At 37.9% G+C, this 23,107-nt stretch overlaps 1 protein-coding gene across 4 annotated transcripts in view; it reads right to left on the reverse strand.

Annotated features, from left to right (window-relative positions):
• Positions 1–23,107, reverse strand: part of ATP11C (ATPase phospholipid transporting 11C) — a 172,400-nt gene that overhangs the window by 89,804 nt on the left and 59,489 nt on the right. For all 4 annotated transcript variants that reach the window (XM_058536868.1, XM_058536867.1, XM_058536870.1 and 1 more), the window contains exon 2: positions 606–725. In XM_058536868.1, the coding sequence (XP_058392851.1) occupies positions 606–725 (120 nt within the window). The remainder of the gene's footprint in view (positions 1–605; positions 726–23,107) is intronic.

Consider the following 23,107-nt stretch of genomic DNA (forward strand, 5'->3'; position numbering starts at 1 on the left):
AGTAAGTGATCAGGCCAGGATTTAAACACAGGTCTTCAGGCTTTTGGGCCACTGCTCTTAGGACTACACTATGCTGAAGTAAGACGATTATTCAAATGGTGGCACAGCTACAGTGACTGAACTCTTAACTGTTCAAGCAGTGTACTGAGCAGAATGCACCCTATAGGACCGAGGAGTATATCTGAGAAGCATCACAGTGGAATAGAAAGAGGTACAAATGTCATGCTTGGATAGCACCCTCCAAAAGAATGTCAATTATTTACAAGCTAGTCCATCCACTTAAGGGCAACTCAGGAAGCTATGGGCAAGTAAATAATGCCTACTTTTAGCACACTTTAAGGCTTAAAGTAATACATATAATCAACAGGTACTGTGAATCATAATGGAAGGCAAGTGAAGGATCTTTCAATTATAACAAGACAAAGTGATGCTTTAAGAAAAACTGCCTTTCAGTGGAATAATTACCACAGTTGGTATATGACTGGTCTAAGTGCACATCTATGTATACATATATAAATGCAGCAGCTTCCTCAGAAGTATAAATAAAAACAAGTGCATTATCTGGATCACTATATGAACATCTTTTGAGTTCAAAAACAACTTACCTTAGACGAGACTATTCTATTATCACAAAATCTTTGTGCAACATAAGTTTCTGTTTCTGAAACTGGATGATTTCCAACAAGTACTGTGCGTGTACCAACTCCATTCTCTTCTCCAGCACACTGACCAAGAGAAAGAGGAAACAAGTCAGTTTTTCATCACATTTTTCTACGCTTCTACCGAGTTCAGAATTCTTGTCTAAGCATGTTTGGCTATAGTCTACAGAGAGAGCAATAGGGAGAGGAGAAAACCTTGTTAGAAAATTCAAACTCCACTAAGCTCTTTGTTGCTGACTTAGTGAAGATTAGTAAAAACGTTGCTTGAGCCAACTGTTCTGAGGCCAACACTGCAATTCTAAAATGTGTAAATTAAGCAAAGTATCCTGGGGGCCAGCCCGGTGGCATAGTGGTTAACTTCACACACTCAGCTTTGGTGGCCCGGGGTTCGCGGGTTTGGATCTCAGGTGCGGACCTATGCACGGCTTATCAAGCCATGCCGTGGAAGGCGTCCGTCCCGCATATAAAATGGAGAAAGATGGGCACGGATGTTAGCTCAGGACCAATCTTCCTCAGCAAAAAGAGGAGGACTGGCAACAGAAGTTAGGTCAGGGCTAATCTTCCTTACCAAAAAAAAAAAGTATCTTGGATAAAGAGAACAGTTTAGTGGTTACCAAAGGGGAAGAGGGTTGGAAGGTGGGTGAAAGGGGTAAAGGGACACATATATATGGTGACTGATAAAAATTAGACTACTGATGGCGAGCATGATGCAGTCTATACAGAAACTGCTAAATAATAATGTACACCTGAAATTACACAATGTTATAAACCATTATGACCTCAATAAAATAACTGGAAAAAAAAGAAAGTATCCTATAGAAACAATATTTTTATTGCCAGTCATTTTTCTTTCATCCACAGAATCTCAACCATTACCCTCACAGCAACACACTAACTTAAGAAAGGTCAGACTGGGAATATTTAATTTATTATACAACAACTAATGAGGACAACCTTGTCAATTACCTTACCAGACAGCAGAAAGCAAATTACTTCTAAACACAAAATAATTACTTATAAGTATTCAGAAACAGAATGGCTGCCTCTATTAATGGAATGATTAACTACGTCGACAAAGAAATGTTATAATTCTCTGGCTTTTTAGGAAAGATATTCCTTTGCGATCTCTCAGAGCCTATTGTCAAAAAGTCCCATTTCACACAATATATCTCTAATGCCCTTTTACATTTTTAAAAAGTAGATTCACTGAATCTAGAAGCTCTAAGGTTGAGCTCCACTTTACCTCACCCTTTTCTTTCACTGAGGCTTCACTCTGTTTTCTTATCCTAAATCAGGATAATATACTTTCTTATATAAATTTGGGATAGTCTACTTTGATGGTACTATATTATCATGTTTGAGATACCAAATGATAGAAACCAATATCTACTTACACATTTCCATCATAATTCTTAAAAAAGATATTTTCCCAACCTAAAATGTTTTAAAGTATGTAGCCACAAAGATTTTCCTTCTTTTCAATGATTTATTTAAAGGTCAAAGATGTAAATCTCTACCCCCAAAATAATCACTTTAAGCAAGACTACTTAAAGCTTGCAAAATTCTTGAAATGTCTATATTTGGATGTATTTCAGTCTGAATTTTTGTACCTTATATAGATATTACAGGGAAAGTGATTTTTTAGTTAAAAAAAATAAAAATCACCCCAAAGTATAGGTAAGACCTCTTGCCTCACCATTTTCATTTGAGCTTATTAATTATTTAGTGGAGTACTGCCTTCAAAATCTGTAGGGAATCAATCAAAAAGTAATTGGGATAAACTGAAGTAGGAGAGATTTAGGCTGTATATAAAGGGTAACTTCTGGAAATCTACCCTGGCATGGGCTAAGGGATCTTATGGGAATCTCTATCCACAGCAATCTGGAAAAAGTCAATAAGTATCAATGCTGGACAGCTTAGCTATTTACCTACCTGCCCAAAGACAGGGCACTAGAACAATTGATTGTACAATGAATGTCCTTTGCATGCTAAGAGTCAGTGATTACCAGGTAAATTTTCAAACGGTTCCTGGAAACCAGTAAACAGTATTTTTACTGGAATCGTAGCTATATACATTTTGCAGGGACTGACTTCTTTGTAACAGTAATATGCAGGGTCTGACACAGCCTACTGATAGAAGCACTAAATTTTCCATAATATCCATTTTGCAAAATGTAAACTGAAAGTGAATACATCCACTAAAAGTATAGTTTACTCTGCTTTACCCCTACCTTTGCCCTCTGTTGCAAGTTACGGTCTCACTATAGTCTCTACAACAGACCTGAACCTTCTATCAATTTGAGTTACCAAAATTGTCAAGTCCATATACACACTGCAATTTACAACCTTTAATTTAATATTCATATTTTTTTTAGTTTTTCACACAAGCAAGAAGTGGCTATAGAGTAAACAAGGAAGAGCTATCTTTTATGCCAGTTCTCAGATCATTTTACAAATGGAAAAGGGGAAGAGGAAAAGAAAAAGAGGTAGAGGGTCAGCGAAGCAGGACGTTTCCTGCACTGCCGATATAGATTGCCCCCTCGGTTAACAGTGGCCACCGATTAACTTAAAACAAAATGAACCAGTACTTCCTCAATTCTGAATTGCCTTCAACTTTCTTCTCTGGCAGCTAACAGCATTCCAGAAAACGAAAGAAAGGAACAAGTATAATGCAATTTTCCAGGCACATGATATTTTTATGAATTCCCTACATTTGAATAGCATTTACAGTTTTACTAAGAGCTTTCCCCATACATTATCTCTCTGATTTCTTTCGAATAAGGCCTAAGTGACCTCTATCTCCATTAAATTGGAGAAAATGGATTGAAATTGCTGTGCAAGTTGTGGCGGGGAGGAGCAGATCCTAGCAGAGATCATTGTTAGATGATGAAATAGGAGCCAGAGAGTATTTATAGAATGTCCACTCCTGAGGATTTTTCAAAAAAGGGCAAAATCTTCTCGGCCCAGGCGAGTTTTGGTTGGGAGGTGCCTGAGAACTGGGGGTGGGGTGGGGTGAAACAGACGACTTTTCTATGCCTGTTTTACCCTAAAATCTGATGAACCTGCAATTTCTAGTGGAATTTGCTCTAACTGTATAACCTTGTTTGGTTTGCATGAAAATGGCAATGCTGAACTCCTGTGTAAATTCACTGTAATTTTCCATTTGCTGCCAATGTAGAGTGTTAAAACAGCGGTTTTAGGTCCTGTGATTTTGAATAACATAGGTTCCTTAGACAAGGCAGAGAAACTTCAATTAGGAATCATAAAAACATTTCCCATTGGGATGGCACACAATGTAGTCTGGAGTGGGACTGTATGATTCCCGCCACCTCATAACGAATTTTAATTCATTAAGGGTCCATCCTGTGTAAAACTGCTTCCCATCCAAATGTCCTTAGGAACAGCTTTTTTTAAAATTGAAATATGATGGCACAAATTCTATTTTAATGACTATAGTAAAAGGCATAGAAAAACATTAAAAAGTATTTATAATATAGGAATTAACAGAGAAAGCAATTTAATTTTCTTCCTCAAGATAAAAATCACCCTTTTGTATTCCTGATTTATACTTCCATTGTATAAACTGAATATTGCAAAAAAAAAAAAAAAAAAAAGCAAGTAATTTATACCTAAACATAGTCTCTCAATAAAAATTAGAGTAAAATGGTACTGTTATTCAACTAGTACTATCTTAAAATCCTATGCCTCTGCTAGGCATAAAACATAGAAAGCTGTTGGAAGTATAATTTGTTTCTTGATTGCCTCCAGACCAGTGACTCCATTAAAAACTGAGAGAAAATAGAGACCTCAATACAAGACTGTCACTACAAAAAATTGGCACAGGATCTGAAACAGAGCTCACCTCTCCATCTATTCCAGGTGTTGGCTGACTTAAATTTATCACTTAGTCATAGATCAGTGGTTCTTAGTTCTGTACATACATTGGCTTTATACATAATACCAATGCCAGGGTCTTTTTTTAATATTTAATTTTTCTGGAAGCTCCCCAGGTGACAATTCTAATTTGTACCCAGGGCTGAGAAAACTGCTACAGAATCTCTCTCTTTGACTTAGTAATTGCCCTTAACTAATATCTTACAAGTTTTTAGTATACCAGCCACAATCCTACACTTTTTCTTTAAGTAATTAAAATAATTTAAACAATTTCCTTTCCAAAGAATAAAAATACGAATAACCCTCAAATACTGTCCCCTCCAACCATTTTAAGCTGCTCACAAGATGAGATTCTCCTTCAATATTTATTTTGCATGTGGTTAATTCCCATCAATTATTCAGATCATTGATAATGAAAATTACAGGCCCTGATACGATACAAAGCTACTCAGGTTATCAGCAAATCATCACCGATGTCATCCCCGTCAATCACACAATTATATTTATTGGTAATCAGACTACTCTTTGTGAGTTACTAAAGCAAATATATTTATGCAAAATGAACAAAAATTCCTTATTAAAAATCTGAAAAGTTGGCAATGATTTAAAACTGTTCTCCATGCCCCAGCCCCAAAGCTATTTTCTTCTCTGAAGCTTTTTTTTTTTTTGGTGAAGAAGATTAGCCCTGAGTTAACATTTGTTGCTAATTCTCTTTCTGCTGAGGAAGATTGGCCCTGAGCTAACATCTTTGCCCATCTTCCTCTATTTTATGTGGGACACCTGCCACAGCATGGCTTGATAAGCAGTGCACAGGTCTGCACCCAGGGTCCAAACCTGCAAACCCCAGGCCACCGAAGTGGGGCACGTGAGCTTAACCACTATACCACTGGGCTGGCCCCAGCACAAGTATTTCTGAACAGCATAATCAGTCTTGAAAAGTCCAAATGAACTCAAAATTGAAAGACAGAGCATTTCATTCAAATTTCAGGCATCTGTTAAAATGCTCCCAAAAGTCAGCATTTCTGTACTAGGGTTGGAGGGGCAGGGTGCAGGGAGGAGAGCACCACGGTGCCAGGAAACATTCCCAGGGTATTAAGCTTCTTGGTTAAAATTGCTGCAATGTATTCAGAGGTTATATTGCTGAGGTTTCCAAGCCCGTTCCATTATAACAAGCCAAGAAGAATAATCTTGATGTGTAATTTACAGTCATAACTCTAAAACGAGCCTTAAAATTACAATTTTCAGATTTTGCTTTTATTGCGTCTTCTTAAGTGATTAAACTCTCTCTCCCTCCTTTGCCTGAGGTAGTGAAGCAAGACCAAGACAAGACGTTTTGTGTCTTCTTGCCTTTAAAGCTTAATTATGGTCATATTAACCGAAAGTCTCAAACACCTGATCAAAAGACAACTGAATATTCAAAGTAAATCCCTAGACACAAAGATCGTCTCTAATTAGGCATTACCCAATGGCAACACATTTAATTGAATAGAAATTGCTACAGGAAATGGATATTAAGCCCCACAAAAACAAACACCTAAACAGCAAGCACAATGCTTAGGAGAAAGCAGGGACCAAGACACAAGAACAACGCCTCAACGCCTCGTTTGGAAGTTCAGAGTTAGACTTTCAGCACCTAAATGTGATCCACTGAGCAGTTTCATTTACCAGGACAAACAATTCCAAGTGTTCGCAATCTGATCACCCTCCCCCACCATGCCCTCACCCCAAAGACCTTAGGGCTACAGAAATGTGGCACTAAAAATGAAATACAGCTCTTTTACAGGATGGCTAATAGACAGTCGATAGACCAAAAATGTCATAAGCATTTAGTGATTCAAGATTCTAACTGAAAGTATTTTTTTTTTTAACGATTCAGAGATTCTTTCATTTATAGAAAGTAACCTAAGATTGTTAAAGTTGGGGCTGGGGCTCAGCAACTCCACTTTCCTTGTTAACAGTATTTCTCCCAACCCAGAGCCTGATGGTATTACACACACAAACTTAACTAGAGATGAACTGAGCACAAATGTCTACAAGGCCTCAGAAGTTACTTTTCACTTTCACTACCCATATCTAACACCACCTTGCATTCCAAACACTAAACAAACTTTAAAAATCTAAATAGGGAGGTACATAACTTCTAAGGATAGGAACAACAGTGAGGCTGACTGACAGACAATCCAGCTAAGCATTTACCATAGCCCTCAGGAAATGGATAAAAATACACATGCAAATAGAAAGCAAGGATAAAGAAGGCCCCAGGACCTCAAAGCCCAACCCAGCTGAAAAAAGAACAGAATAAAATATAGATCACAAACCTCAGAGGTAGCAGGTAAAGATGGGACCATCTGCATACCGTCATGCGAAAATTTCCTAACACAATGGCAGCTAAATCACAGAGAGAACGCTGCAGATTATCAAGCAACTTGTACCAACTCCTGTGATCCTTGTCAAGTTTTCCAGAATTTGGGAAGACAGCCAATTGTGGCTTGCAAGTTTGTGTAAGTCCAAGGGAGGTAGCAAAGGAAGCACTAGAAGATTGGTCTGTTCCTTAGGACTTCAAAGCAGCTCTCTGGTGCCCTGACCTCCATTGTTACACCATTTGACATCTTTTTTGTTACTCTTCTCCAAGGAACTGACTTGCCTGTGTAACTTTTGATTTTCAAGTATCATTATTAAAATATTAGTATCTTGCCCCACATAGCATTTTCTCATCTTGTAAAGTTCTTTTCTAAACCATGCCTACAATAAATGGACCACGATAAGAAGTGGGGCTAAAAATTGAACTTTTAAGGAAAATTCAATTGAACTTTTGGTTCTAGGCAGGTAAATAGTATAAGAGGAGGAGATATAATCTAGGTATTCACTATGATAAAATAAGCCCTCCCCCCCACTATAAAAAAGTGACTGTAATACTGTACACTGAAGCTTCAAATATGTGTACCAAAATATATATAAGGCCTAAGCAGATGTTTTTCATGGAGGAGTTCCTTAGGGCTGGAAGATTTTTCTCACTTTTTAGAGATCTCATAGGTAAGAAAGTTTTATTGCAGAAGCAAACAATAATACCTCACAATGGCAAGGGAAAGAACCACTGGATACCTTAGGATGAAAAATGCCTTTACCAATATCATTACCTAGAAGAGGCAAATTCTCATCCAAAAATCACTTTCTAGGTCACCAGAGAATTTTTATTACAATGTAAGAAGAGATAAACTCTGGCTAGAGCAAAAAAATACATTGCAAAAGAAGTGTCTGATATCCCGAACAGGGTTTTATCTCCCATTTCAGTGATAGCATCATTATTATAAAAGTGATAATGAGTTTCCTAGAAAGGTCTAGCAGTTCAAATATATGCTGGAGTGTGTCCAGTGAAACCAATAAATGCATTTTCTTCCTGGTATTGCTAAATATCATACAGAAAGCAAACTAACTAGAAAAAAAAAGTCCAAGTTGTAAATGTAATTAGTTTAAATAGCACATCCCGGCTATACTTGTTTATTTTTTAAGATAAAAATCCAACAAAAGAGGTAGGTACAAAACAAGTTTTCATTGTGGAGTATGGCTGAGACGAACAGGCAAAGAAAACAAGGGGAGGGGCTGTGAGTTGTGACTCTAGCCTCACAAAAGATAGTAGTTACTTCTTCAGTGAAGCATTTCTAGCCTTCCATTCAACCACAATATCATGGCCAACTTCTTGGCTCAAATTATGCCTTAAAGAAAAGTCTGTTTTTGACAAAAGCATCCTCCCTATAGGGGAAGGCTTTTAAGGCAAGGTTTGGAGTTAACAGGAGAAGCAATAAAGACATGACCCTGGGAAATATTATTAATATGTATCACCTTAGCTGAGCCTCAATTTCCTTCACAGTAAAATAAGGTCACGTAACTTATAAGACTGCTTACAGTAGGATTAACGAAACACTCAAAGATCACTTTAAAGGACTCTAAAGGTTCTTCAGGTGAGAAGAGGATGAGGCTTGCAGATACCAACTATATGAATATTAAAACTCCAGGAACTGGGCCAGCACAGAATTAGGAAACGGCCTCAAGATAATTCAGGTGTAAACGTTTTATTTAAAGTAAGAAGTTTCTGGCTCTACAGAAAAGGCAAAGGCAATTCTGATGCCACCCTTGTACAAAGGGGCAGGGTGAGTTATGGCCCACTGGCAGAGAGTGCATGGTGCACATGAATAGGACTAGAGTTGGCCAGGGAGGCTGACAGGTGGCATGTCTGACCACAAGTGAGGGCCACTCAAGGAGTCCCCTGGAGGCCGTTGTCCATAACAAAAGCCATTAGTCTTTTGGAACTGTTGATCTGACACCATGGGAATAAAATTAGGAATTCATTTCTCCCTTTGTGGCAGAGCACACGGTGACTTCAGAACTGTACTGGAATTATTGACATTGTCTCTAAATCTCCCTCCCTTCTCTCCTCCCAAAGCTTTGGATTCAAAGCTGCTGCATACTATACAGATTGGGTGCTGCTATAAATTTAACAGGTGATCTGTTTGTAATTATCCTAAAACATGCTTAAAAGAGATATTAGAAATCAGCAGTATGTTTCAAGTATAATATATAACTTTCAGTATACTGAAGCACAGAAAGAAGAGCACATCAAATAAACTGATTTATTTATGGCTTAATGGCATTACTTATAGCTTGCATGTAATAAAAATTTTTTGGTTTGTGAAATTTTAATATTCCTTTGTGTACTGCCAACTAGGAATGACACAATAAGATGGACTGGCAAGAATATCAGAATACATCACTCAATGTTACCCAAACTGCATTACGTGGAACAAGTTAATAATGAAGTTCCTTATGGGGGAAGGCTGCTTCTGTAACCTCTCCTCCTGGTTATTCACAATGCATATTGATATAATAAAAGTTCTAAAAAGTCTTGAAATAAAAAAACCTCTTAATCTTTGTGTAAGTCAGCATTTCCTATAGAACTCTTCTTCCCCACCCCGAAGGAAGATGCAGTGACATCATGTTCTGTACAACATAGCAGGGCAATGCTACTCTAATGTATTTCTTGACTCATCACAATCAGCTATACTGGCAAAGCACTCAAGGGTATGAGGTGAGATAACTGTTAAATTTGTGACAATTTCTCTCCCTGTATGCCAAATATAGATAAGAAAAATTAAGCGTTTGGTCAGGATCTCAGTTGGTTGCTTTTGCTTCTAAGGATTAATTATGAGAGGCAAGAAACCAGGAGATCTTGGTTCTCATTGCCTTCTACTACCAACTGATCTGTGTATGTCTTCAGGTAGTCCTGGCATTGGTTTCATAGGTAACTGGAGGAGAGAATTGACCAAATAATCTGATCTTAGAGGGTGCAGGGGAGTTGGGGACAGATCTCCTTCCAGCAATAAAACTTCAAATGTGAACTTGAAACGTGGTTTTGGATGTTGCATCATATGCCATCTGTTTCAGCCTGGACCATAAAAAATAAACAAAAAACTGTTCAATGGCGGGGAAGAGACTACCTGTTTGAGGACAAAGAATAATTTACAAACCAATACGCATGAGAAGATAATGTATTCAGGATGAAACTTATTTGCAGGCTTCAAAGTAGAAAAGGAGGGAGAAATAAAGGAAACAGGATGAAAAGTCACAAAGACCAGGGAAGGGCTCATATGCCTTCAGAGTGCTAATTTTGGTACACTAGAAGGTACACTGGCTCTTTCAGGCTTTAAGGATGACCATTTAAAGCACCACAGTGTCAATTTATTTAATGGTGACCTTTAGATGTGAAAAAATGAATGCCTTCTCCCATACGACAAGGCTATCCCACTACTGGGTATTTGTTCAAAGAACTTGAAATCAACTATTCAAAGAGACTTATGCACCCCTATGTTTATTGCAGCATTATTCACAACAGCCAAGACATGGAAGCAACCCAAGTGCCCATCGACTGATGAACAGATAAAGAAGATGTGGTATATATATACAATGGAATACTACTCAGCCATAAAAAAGACAAAATTGTGCCATTTGCAACAACATGGATGGACCTTGAGGATATTATGTTATGCAAAATAAGTCAGAGAGAGAAAAACAAATGCTGTATGACTTCACTCATATGTGGAAGATAAACAAATACATGCATTAGTGGTTACCAGAGGGGAAGCAGGCCGGGGGGTGGGCATAAGGGGTAAAGAGGCACATATATACAGTGACTGACAAATAATAATGTACAACTGAAATTTCACAATGTTATAAACTAGTATGACCTCAATAAGAAAAAAAATAAGAACGCCTTCTCAAATGTGCCTATTACCCAAAGGAAATAGTTTATTCCTCTGATAAAACAGAATGAAATTTATGTCTTGGCACCCAAGGTACAAACTTCAATTTAAAACAGGTTAGAATTAACTGCCATAAGGGCAATTTTAAAAAGTAATGAACCACTTATAACTACAAATTTTACTTGTACAATATGTTTTTGCTATAAAATGAAACACACATACATAGATAGAATACCACTTGAAAGAATTTTTATTAGAGTAGGCACATTCAAAATGTGTGACTTCTCAAAAACAAACACTACTCACAATAAAGGTCACACCACCCTCAAATCAAACATTTTTTGTTGTTTTTTACCAAACAGGACAAACAGTTTGAGGTTCTATTCAAGTATATGACTGAACATAGCAATGGGATATTTCCAAAGCACACATGGGGGTATCTAGAACAATTATAAGAATTTACAGCCAACGTTAAAAATATCTGGCAAGCTTTGAACAGGAAAAATGTTTTCAGCTAAATCACGAAACAGCACAGCGGTTGTAGCATTAAGCGATTGTTGCTGAGTGGAACACAAGCAGATTAGTCATGACCAGTACTTGATAATTAAATGTTTGCAAAGACTCAATTCTCCTGATTGCAATGCATTTCACTCTACTTCACATTATTATAACAGGCATGTATGTATGCAAATGTGTTAATACATTTCTAAGTCCATTCTTACTCTACTTTGTAAACTCAAATATGATGTAAAATCTTCTAAATGCTGACAAACAGAAAATAGTTACAGCATTAGTTAAGGATAGAAAAATGGCAGAAACCAATAGAATACAAATGGTCCTCAAAGGCTGAATAAAGTGTATTTGCATTTTTTAGCATTATTAATCAAGATCAATTATGGTGAACTGATGACTGCGGACAGGCAGGAATAATCTTACGGTCAGCGTACCTGAATATTCTAAGATGTCCTGGTTACATCCCTGTTTAGTTCCTAGCCGCTTGCTACAATCTCTGCCCTAGGCCAAAGGCAAGCAGGTACATCTCCTCCCTAGGTGTTGGACACACCTTTAAAGCTAAGCTTTAAAAGAAGTGAGAAATAAAAGGGAAATGGAAAGGAAAAGGGTAGAAATACAAATGTGTCAAGTCAAAAGAAAATGAGCTGTGATGAGAACGTTCTAAGACTGCGTGGGGGTTCCTCATCATTCTCAATGCAACTCTAAAAGACATCTCTAATAGAAGAGTTTTTAAGCAACACATATATTCAGAAGGAAGAAACTTCTTTAGATGTCGGATTAGTCCTTTAGTACTCATCTTCGATCCTAAAAATGGTGTATAAGAGGAAAAGGTGTGGTTCTCCTAACAGTTGCAATGTATCAGCATGCTGTTGGACATAAATTTTATGGATTTTCAATCCATTTCAGTCCAGTGTGACATTGAGCTTCACTAGAATTTTTCATAATATTGAGCAACAATGTGAGATAAGGTATCAAAGAATGAAACATTCACTGCAAATAAGGGGAGCTTCATTCATGCATTTTAAAAGTAACATCCTTCTAGGATGGATAGAATAAAAAAAAGAAATAGAAAATAAAAAGTGTTGGTGAGGATGTGAAGAAATTGGAACCCTTGTACATTGCTGGTAGGAATGTAAAATAGTTCAGCCTCTGTGGAAAACAGTTTGGTGGTTCATCAAAAAGCTAAACAAAGAATTACCATGAGCCAGACATTTTACTCCTAGGTATATACCCCAAAGAACTGAAAACAGGTGTTCAAACAAAAACTTGTGCATTAACGTCCATAGCAGTACTATTTACAACAGTCAAAAGGTGGAAACAACCCAAATATCCATCAACTGATGAATGGAAAAACAAAATATGATATATCCATACAATGGAATATTATTCAGGCATAAAAAGGAATGAAGTGCTGATACATGCTACAACATGAATGAACCTCGAGAACATTACGCTAAGGGAAAGAAGCCAGACACAAAAGGCCACACAGTGTATGATTCCACTTATATGAAATATTCAGAATAGGAAATTCCATAAAAACAGAAAGCAGATAGGTCGTTTCCAGGACCTGAGGGGAAGGGAGAATGGGGAGTAACTGCTTAATGGGTATGGAGTTTCCTTTTGGGGTGATGAAAATGTTATGGAATGCAATAGAGTTGGTGGTTTCACAACATGTGAATATACTAAATGCCACTGAATCAGTCAGTTTAAAATGGTTAATTTTGTTATGTGAATTTTACCTCAATAAAAAAAAGTAACACCCTTGGCTAATAGCAGATCACAAGGCAAAACTGTTCATATGGTTGATGCATCCATTCAACCAATATTGATTGAGTCCCTACTTTGTGCAAGGCACTGGAGATAGAGTGATGAATTAAAAATATTCACAGTCCCTCACAGGGATGGTTCAACATCCGCAAATCAATCAATGTGATACACCACATTAACAAAATGAGGAATAAAAACCACACAATCATCTCAATAGATGCAGAGAAGGCATTTGACACGATCCAACATCCATTTATGATAAAAACTCTCAATACAATGGGAATAGAAGGAAAGTACCTCAACATAATAAAGGCCATATATGACAAACCCACAGCCAACATCATACTCAATGGGGAAAAAGTGAAAGCCATCCCTCTCTGAAAACAGGAACAAGACAAGGGTGGCCACTCTTGCCACTCTTATTCAACATAGTACTGGAGGTTCTGGCCAGAGCAATTAGGCAAGAAAAAGGAATAAAAGGAATACAAACAGGCAACGAAGAAGTGAAACTTTCACTGTTTGCAGATGGCATGATCTTATATACAGAAAACCCTAACGAATCTATTAGAAAGCTATTACAAACAATCAACAACTACAGCAAAGTTGCAAGGTACAAAATCAACTTACAGAAATCATGCATTTCTATATACCAACAACGAACTAACAGAAAGAGAACTCAAGAAGACAATCCCATTTACAATTGCAACATAAAGAATAAAATATCTAGGAATAAATTTAATCAAGGATGTGAAAGACTTATACAAGGAAAACTATAAGACATTATTGAGTGAAATCAATGATGACATAAAGAAATGGAAAAATATTCCACGCACTTGGGTTGGAAGAATAAACATAGTTAAAATGTCCATGCTACCCAAAGCAATCTACAGATTCAATGCAATCTCGATCAGAATCCCAAGGACATTCTTCACGGAAATAGAACAAAGAATACTAAAATTCATATGGGGCAACAAAAGACTCTGAATAGCTAAAGCAATCCTGAGAAAAAAGAACAAAGCTGGAGGCATCAAAATCCCTGACTTCAAAACATACTACAAAGTGATAGTAATCAAAAACAGCATGGTACTGGTACAAAAACAGACACACAGATCAATGGAACAGAATTGAAAGTCCTGAAATAAAACCACACATCTATGGACTGCTAATCTTTGACAAAGGAGCTAAGAACATACAATGGAGAAAGGAAAGTCTCTTCAATAAATGGTGCTGGGAAAACTGGACAGCCACTTGCAAAACAATGAAAGTAGACCACCTTCTTTTGCCGTATGCAAAAATTAACTCAAAATGGATCAAAGACCTGAAGGTGAGACCTGAAACTATAAAACTCCTGGAGGAAAATATAGGTAGTACACTATTCGTCACTGGTCATAAAGGGATCTTCTCGAATTCTCTGTCTACTTGGACAAGGGAAACAAAACAAAAAATAAACAAGTGGGACTTCATCAAACTAAAGAGCTTCTACATGGCAAATGAAACCAGGATCAAAATGAATAGGCAACTCACCAGTTGGGAAAAACTATTTGCAAACCATATATCCAGCAAGGAATTAATCTCCATAACATATAAAGAACTTACACAACTGAACAACAAAAAAACAAACAACCCGATCAAAAAACGGGCAAAGGAAATGAACAGACACTTCTCCAAAGAAGATATACAGATGGCGAATAGGCACATGAAAAGATGCTCATCATCACTAATCATCAGGGAAATGCAAATCAATACCACACCAAGATATCGTCTTACACCCATTAGAATGGCTATAATCACCAAGACAAAAAACAACAAATGCTGGAGAGGCTGTGGAGAAACGGGAACCCTAATCCACTGCTGGTGGGAATGCAAACTGACATCGCCTCTAAAACAGTATGGAGATTCCTCAAAAATTTGTAAATAGAAATACCTTATGATCCAGCTATCCCACTACCGGGTATCTACCCAACGAACCTGAAATCAACAATCCAAAGAGGCTTATACACCCCTATGTTCACTGCAGCATTATTCACTATAGACAAGACATGGAAGCAACCAAAGTGTCCCTCGACTGATGACTGCATAAAGAAGATGTGGTATATATACACAATGGAATACTACTCAGCCATAAAAAAAAAAAAAAAACACAAAATCGTCCCATTTGCAATAACGTGATGGACCTAGAGGGTATTATGTTAAGCAAAATAAGCCAGAAGGAGAAAGACACCACATGATTTCACTCATAAGTGGAAGACACACGGACAGAGAGAACTGTTTGGTAGTTACCAGGGGCGGGGGGGGTGGTGCGCACAAGAGGTGAAGGGATGCATTTATATGGTGACTGACAAACAATAATGTACAACAAAAAATTTCACAATGAAGAAAAAAAAATATTCAGTCCCTGCCTTCAAAGAGCTTAGAGTATAGTACACAAATCAGCAAAGTACCAAGAATGATGGCTGCACAGCACCCTGACAGCTGACCTAACCAGGACCACACTATAACCACGTACAACACAAGCCTCATCATATCGTTCCTCCAGTACCCATTTTAATGGTTTCCCACTAATCTGAAAACTGAAAACTAGAGGTTGGCCTGGTGGCGCAGTAGTTAAGTTCGCGTGCTCTGCTTTGTCAGCCCGAGGTTCGCAGGTTGGGATCCTGAGCGCAGACCAACACGCCGCTTGTCAAGCCATTGCTGTGGCGGTGTCCCATATAAAGTAGAGGAAGACGGGCATGGATATTAGCCCAGAGCCAATCTTCCTCAGCAAAAAAGAGGAGGATTGGCAACAGATGTTAGCTCAGGGCTAATCTTACTCACACACATACAAAATAAACAAACTTAAAAAAAAAAACTGAAAACTAAAATCCTTACTCTGACCTGCAAGGTCTGGCACAGAGTCAGGTCTCTTCCTCCTACTTCTCCAACCTTGTCTTGCCCCAAGCCTCTCCTGCTTGCTTTCTCTGTTACAGCCCATTGGGTTTCTTTCCATCTCATGTGAGCTGCAGGCCCCTTCCTGCCCCAGGGCTTTTAGTCCATTGCTTCCCTCCACGTAGAATAGTCTGCTGTCTCTTCTTTACCGTCTTAACTTGTAATCATCCTTCAGATCTCTCAACTGTCATTTTCTCACTAAAGCCTTCCCTGATGGCAACTCAAATGAAGAGAGATCAATAATTTGTTCTCCAAAATCTATGTCTGCAACAGGGAATTTACAATGAGCAAAGCAAAGCAAGAAGAAAATCTCAATTCAGCTTCTCGAAAAAGCTATAACTCCAAGTCTCCCCAAAATTCTCCTCAAACTTTCTTGTCAACATTTACCCAAAGAAATCCTTTATGAATTCCTTGACTATGCAGAAAGTGCTTTTATTTAACTTCTGATTAGTTTCAGTAAAAATAAGGCAGTGACTGTGACAATAAGAACTTTGTATAGTCTACTGACACTTTAGCTCATTAAACATAATTTAATGTGAGTGGTTATTGTGATGCCTTGTTAATTAATTTATATACACTTCAGACAATTTTATCCTGAGCAGTATTCAAATTCATCATTTCCAGCTGATGAAACACTTGATTAAAAATGGTAGTTATGGTCATTTCTATTAAAAAAAAAAAGCCAGGCATCAGGCCAGGAATATAATCCTCAATGTAATATTGTTTCTGTGAAGAAAATCAGATTAGACTTATATTATTTTGACTTCCATGAACATAACCTGCCATAAAGCACAAGGACAAACTGTAGGAGGTTTTGAGAATGGCCCATCTCCCGGCTAGTGTGCAGCACTATGGTACAGAGGCTGGGCCACGGCAAACAATTCAAATCAGCCAGCCCGGCACTGTTCTCTTTTCAAGTCTACCTCATTTCATAATCATAAACTGGGGCAGGGTATTTTTCGCAGCGTTGATTTGTCTGCAAGCAGAGCAGAGAGAAATATCACTGACCTATAGAAAGTCTCACACAAAAAAAGACTCTGCTAAAGGTGTCAAAGGACATTATACAATATAACATTATCCTTGTGCTTTTTAGAAGTGAAAATAAACTGCATTTAAAAAAAAACATTTCCATGATTAACAGATATTATTTGTACACATATTTGACATAATAATTAATAATGAAGCTTGCACAGTTTACTAATAAATAACAATAGCATGTAATTAGCACCACTATTTCTTGGATCATAGGTTCCTGTCTTAAAGAACACTGTTGACAAATCAACAGAAAAGCTAGATTCCCACTGCAAGTGGAAAACATGACTACTTTTTTTTTTCCCCATTAGTTTTCACCTACACCCCTGAATGTTTATAAATACAAAATGCCAGTTCCTGACATATGTCTAAACCCTACTAAGATCAAATAATTGCTTCTATTTGGTCACAGCAAATACCTCCTCCTATGAAAGAACCTCCTGAAGGGTGGAGTGTGGTAGGCAAGGAGGACTGCAGGTTGAAATGGCGGTCAGTGCAATGGGTTGGGAAAGAAAGCTATTTGTTCAAATGAAACTCCAAATGAGAAGATTAAAATTCAACATTCAAGAGCAGTACAGCTGTAAAGAAAACCTCTCCTTTCATCAACATTCAAAAAACATGCGAGTGAATTTTCTCCCTTCAGCGTTTGCTATTCCTGTGCTGAGACTACAGTGGATTTTTTGTAGAAAAACAACTCAAATACATAAGAAGTGGTATATTTCAATCACAAAAATTGCTACTTACTAAAATTTTCAGCCACCCTGATAGTAGAAAAGGCAAAAAAAAAAAGTTTAAAAAGAAATTTTACACACACACCATCTTGCTCTAGAGCTCACAAAAATGGAACCTAGGAAGATGATTTTTTTAAAAAGTGGTGATTTCCCTAGAGAAAAATCCTTCTTTCTTCCTAGTCCTCCAAGCTAACTATGTTTCTGGGACTGGGAAATCTCAGGTTATAACTCAAAGAAGATGAGCCCATGGTTCTCCAAGCCCCCACATATCTTGCCTTGCCCAGGATGTATGAGCAGATTTTAAATTCCATACCCTTTACCTGCCCCCCAAGGCTACCAACCTTCCCCCTGCCACCCAACAACTCTCCCTGCTTCTTTCACCTTTGCCAATCACTTCGCTCCTTTTTAACCTACTCTACCTCTCCTGACCTCTGAGCTAGGCTTGCACCCCGGTTCCTGAGATACAGTTCCTGACATACAATCTCATGGGGTTGACAGAAAGAACAAAAGTAGAACATAAGTGAAGGAAGCATATAAATACGTTTGCAGCACACTGATAAGTAAACACAGAAGTAGAAAGGAAGAATAATGGTTGCTGCAATGCAGAGGCTGACTAGGGCCAGGTAGAGTTAGTCTAGGAAGATTTCCAGATTAATACATGTCCGAGCCTTGGGTAATTCTGGCCTCTTCTAATTCAGAACATGACCAAATTCATTTTAAAATCTATCGTATATTTCACATGTGCCATGTCCCAAAGCTAGAATTGGGATACAATGACAAGAGAATTTTATTTTCAGTCATATTGTGTGTTTAGTTTCAGGGCTTGTCTAACACAGTCTGACCTTTCCTAGCCATTCTAACTGCATTTTATACTAGTAGTCCCCAGCAAGAAGGCTCTGCTCTCACCAAATTGATCTCCTTCATTTTCTAAGTATCTCAGTTTATTCCCAACTGCTGTTCTCCTGGACTGGAATTACCTGCATGAGTCTCCTTGAAAGTAAACTGAAGGTTCAACTATGCTAAATTCAGCAACCTAATTAAGAGACCCTGTAACATATGGAGGACTGTGGATAGATAAAATTGGCAAACATTTACAGATTGGCTTCCTCCTCAAGGTGATTAGCCAGTGATTCTTGGAGCTCTGTGTCTTATTCTCTTGGTATACATTTAGGGTTTGCTTCCTCAATAAGGATAAGCAACATCTAAGTGTGTGTTATTAGTAGATGAAGAATTCTGTACACGGATAAATAGAAGGATGGATGGATGGAGTGACATAAGGATTACAGACAAACAGATATGGCTCAACTCATTTGACTAAACCAGCCTGGCCCCCAAATCAGAGTATCATTTAGAGCCATTTGAGATCACCAAGGATCATCAAGCTATGACCTGAGAATATAGTTTAATCAAGGTTACAGACTCAAAGTGTAACTGTCTTATAAATATCTTCTAATCGGTGTATTTTTGATGCTAAAAAATCAGATGCACTCTGACATCTGCCATTCTAATGACCTTCTTTCAAAGAGCCTAGCAATTACTTGGTTGTTTCAAAGTGGCCATACAAGAGACGGCGAGGAAGAGGCGCATACTGGCTGATTGTGTGGGTTCTGGAGCCAGATGTCTGGGTTCAAATCCTGGTTTTGCCACTTACCAGCTAAGTGACCCTGGGCAAATTTCTTAACCATATCATGTCTCATTTTCCCTATCTGTATAAATGAGGATGTTGTTGATGATGACATATCTAAGGCAACTGTGAGACAGTGCCTTCATATAGTAAATACTAAAAAAAAAAAAAAGTTAGTTCCTGTTACATAGCACAGGGAAACAGGAAATTCCTTTGCTGCCACTAACCAGTTGCTTCCAACAGAGATAAAAAATGTCTGTATAAAAAAATGTAATCCTAATACAAATAACTGAAATACATGTGCAGGGTTATTACACTTGAAATGCAGTGGCACAAATGAAATTAATGCAAACATTTTTCAAAACCAGAATAAAAACAGAGAGATACAATCTTTGTTCAACAGAAGCACAGAGAAAGGAAGCATGCTTACAAAATCAAAATGATCACGAGTATTTCTTTAAATGAACTATGCTACACTGACCAGATAGTACTTCTTAATTGGCATATGAACATAAGGCAGAATAGTACATTGAGACTACTCAGGACTTCAATGGAACTAGAAGACCTATAGTTCATTCAAAATGCTTGCAAAAAAGGAACTAAAGCCAACTTCAAATGGCTCCTCAAAGGTTATGACAAATGACTCAGCTTAGGGTTGGAATTTGGGGAGTATCAGAGAGTGGGGAGCTCTGGGTTAGCACTAAGTTGGAAGCGGAAATAAACGCATGTGCAATTAAAGGTACAAACTATGGCACAGTGCGTGGCTTCTGCAACACCTGCAATGCAGGGAAGGCTGGGTGCCGGAAGTGAGAGGAAAGTACGTACAAAGGCAGGCAGTATGAGGAAACCTCCCATCCTGCTCTGGTAGCACCCTAACTAGAGGGGAGAAGGAGGTGGTCAGAGTAGCAAGCGGCTCTGGACAAAGAGAGGGCCACAGGTTTAGACCTGGAAACAGCTGGCCTGGGATAGTCACCTTCTCCTACAATTCTTTCCAATCAAATAAAATAATATGTGCATAGGGGCTTGTAGATTTGTGAGATCCTCTAAATCAAAGCCCATCACTTTTTTTATTGAAACAAATATTCAAAGAGCATGGAATGAGCTAGGCAGTGATAAGCATCATTCCCATGCTAAACTCCGAGGCATAGTTCACCAAAAAGCCAATTCTGAGTCTCGGTTTCTCCTCTCTGAGTCTCCCATTCATAAAATGTGGCTCCCAGCTGGTGCCCCAGCATCAAGCCTTGCTGCTTGCTAAGCAGCAGCGGTCCCATGTTCGATTCCGTGACCAAGTGGCGATGTGGGACAGAATGAAATCGGGAACCTCTCTAGGGCTTCCACTTTTAAGAGATTTAAAGAAACCGCCATAAAAGTTTCTGCTTTTTCATTGTTTCTTAATAGTAAATGTTTAAAGTAATTTATTTTTAATATCAGGAGAGGTCACGGACTTTTGAGAGAAAAATGTGAGTGTATGAATGTAGGGGGTGGAGCAGTGGAAGAGGTCTTAATATACTTCACATATTCAGGCGAACAGAGAAAATGAAGCAACAGCGATGGGCCTAAGACTAAGTACAAACCACATTAGTTAGTTTTTAAACACTGGAGTACTCAATCAAGTTTATACATAAAATACTCTAAAAGATGACATTTTAATATTGTAGTTACCTTTCAGGAACTACTACCTTTATCCATAATTCCCTCTATTTAATATTTAAGGCCCAGGGCAGGCCTTTCCAAATAACTGTTCTTGGCAAGAGAACACTAATTCTCTGCTTTTCTAAGTTTTTATCATTACAACTAAAATCTTTAAAATCTTTGGAATCACTTTTAAAACATACTTGTGCTTGCCAAATAGACTGCCCCATTCATTTTTAATTTGTTTGAATGGATTTGCTTCAGGAATAATTAAGTTTAAGAAAGACACTCCTATAGCAAAAGGAAAGTTGTAGACCACTATAGAGATTGTTCAGACTGTTATGTGAGAATTTCTATCATATAAATTTCATTTTGAATCTTCTGATTTTAATGTGACCCTCCAAAAGTAAGTTTGTCTTAGACATATATATTTAAACATTTATAGTAAAGGGCCATACATCACTTGACCTTAAGAAATAGTACATCTTGCAGGAACCCAGATAACCTCTGGCTATTAACTGGCATACTATGTAACAAACAAACTGAAGTAAGATTTAGTAATGGGTTGTAATTTTACTAATGTCTAGTTGTTTCCAACCCAGCACTCACTGGATTTCACTCTTAAATAATTTTGCCGGCCCCTCAAGAATTCCTAAACAGCTAAATTGTAAGATTTTATGGTGTCAGTGGCTATAAATCTCAGTAATAATCACTTCTGGATTTGGTTTAGTAGATTCGAGTCGATCCAATAATCAGGATTAAAGAGCTAATCAAAACTGGCTTTGCAAATGTTTAAGTGAGGTTTGGTTGAGCAACTGTCCAAGGCATAATGCAATCCACCGAGGCATAATGCAATCCACTGCGTAACTCCTAAGATTCACTTTTGCCATCATTCTTTTTTCTTTTCTTTATAAATAAATAAGTAGATAAATTTATTTAGATAAATAAATACCCAAGCACCCAGTTGCTATAGTGAAAGCAGGATTTGGGCTCTGATGGTAAACATAAAATACTATGAAGAAATTCCTTCATCCATTCCTAGGAATAAATATTTAAAATTTGTTAAAAAAAAAAAAAAAGTGTAACCATGTGAGGTGATGGATGTTAACTAGCCTTACTGTGGTAATCGTTTCTCAGTACATACATATTCCAAATTATTATGTTGTACACCTTAAATTTACACACTTATATGTCAACTATATCTCAATATAGCTGAAAAAATAGAAAAAATAAAATTTAAAAGTAACACAAATAAGTATATCATAACAAAGGATTTTGGCTGCACTTCTAAAACAGCATGTTCATTTTTATAATTTGTATTTTGCATGAAGCAGACTCACATTAGTTAAAATAAACCCCAGGGTTTAGGGTAGGAAGCACATAACCTAGAATTCTAGTCAGGCTCAGACTTAGCATCTCAGAGGGAAAGGACTTGGGAGAGCAATTGCCAGGTACTTCTGTGGCACTCTGGACTGTATTCACATGGCATTTACTGCAGATGTTGTTACAAAAAAGTTTTGAGAACCCCAAAACCAATTACTTCAACCCATGACTCTCATCCAACTGCCCTCATCCTCATCCTGCTCTGTGCTTCTTTCTTCCACTCTACATTCATGACTTCACTGTTCCCCTTCCCTCCATCTCTCCTAATCCACTGGTTAAACTGTGCCCTGTAGAATCTGCCATCCTTTTAATTCAATTCTCTCCACCCTTAACACCAGAAAATCCTCCTTACAAATACTTGCCTTCCGTGAGACTTGACTCTCTTCTGAAGACTCTTCCCCAGAGGGGTAGGGGTCAATCTCCTCTTGCCTCCCCATTGTTTGTAGAGTCCATTAATTCAACCTCACAAAAAGTCCCTCCTCTCTTTGGTCTTTGGTCTCACATGATCTGGAGATACAAGCTTTTACTCCTCATCATGGACATGATGTCTCCTGGACATTTCCCTTCATTCATTTGGGTCACTGGTGGCCTTTCCATCCCATCTCCTGCCATCATCCTATGAAATTTTAATGTCCATGTGGATAAACCACTCCATACTCCTGTTTCACAGTTCTTGGACTTCCTTATCTTTAG

Source organism: Diceros bicornis, chromosome X (genome assembly GCF_020826845.1).
Source record: "Diceros bicornis minor isolate mBicDic1 chromosome X, mDicBic1.mat.cur, whole genome shotgun sequence".
NCBI lineage: Eukaryota > Metazoa > Chordata > Mammalia > Perissodactyla > Rhinocerotidae > Diceros > Diceros bicornis.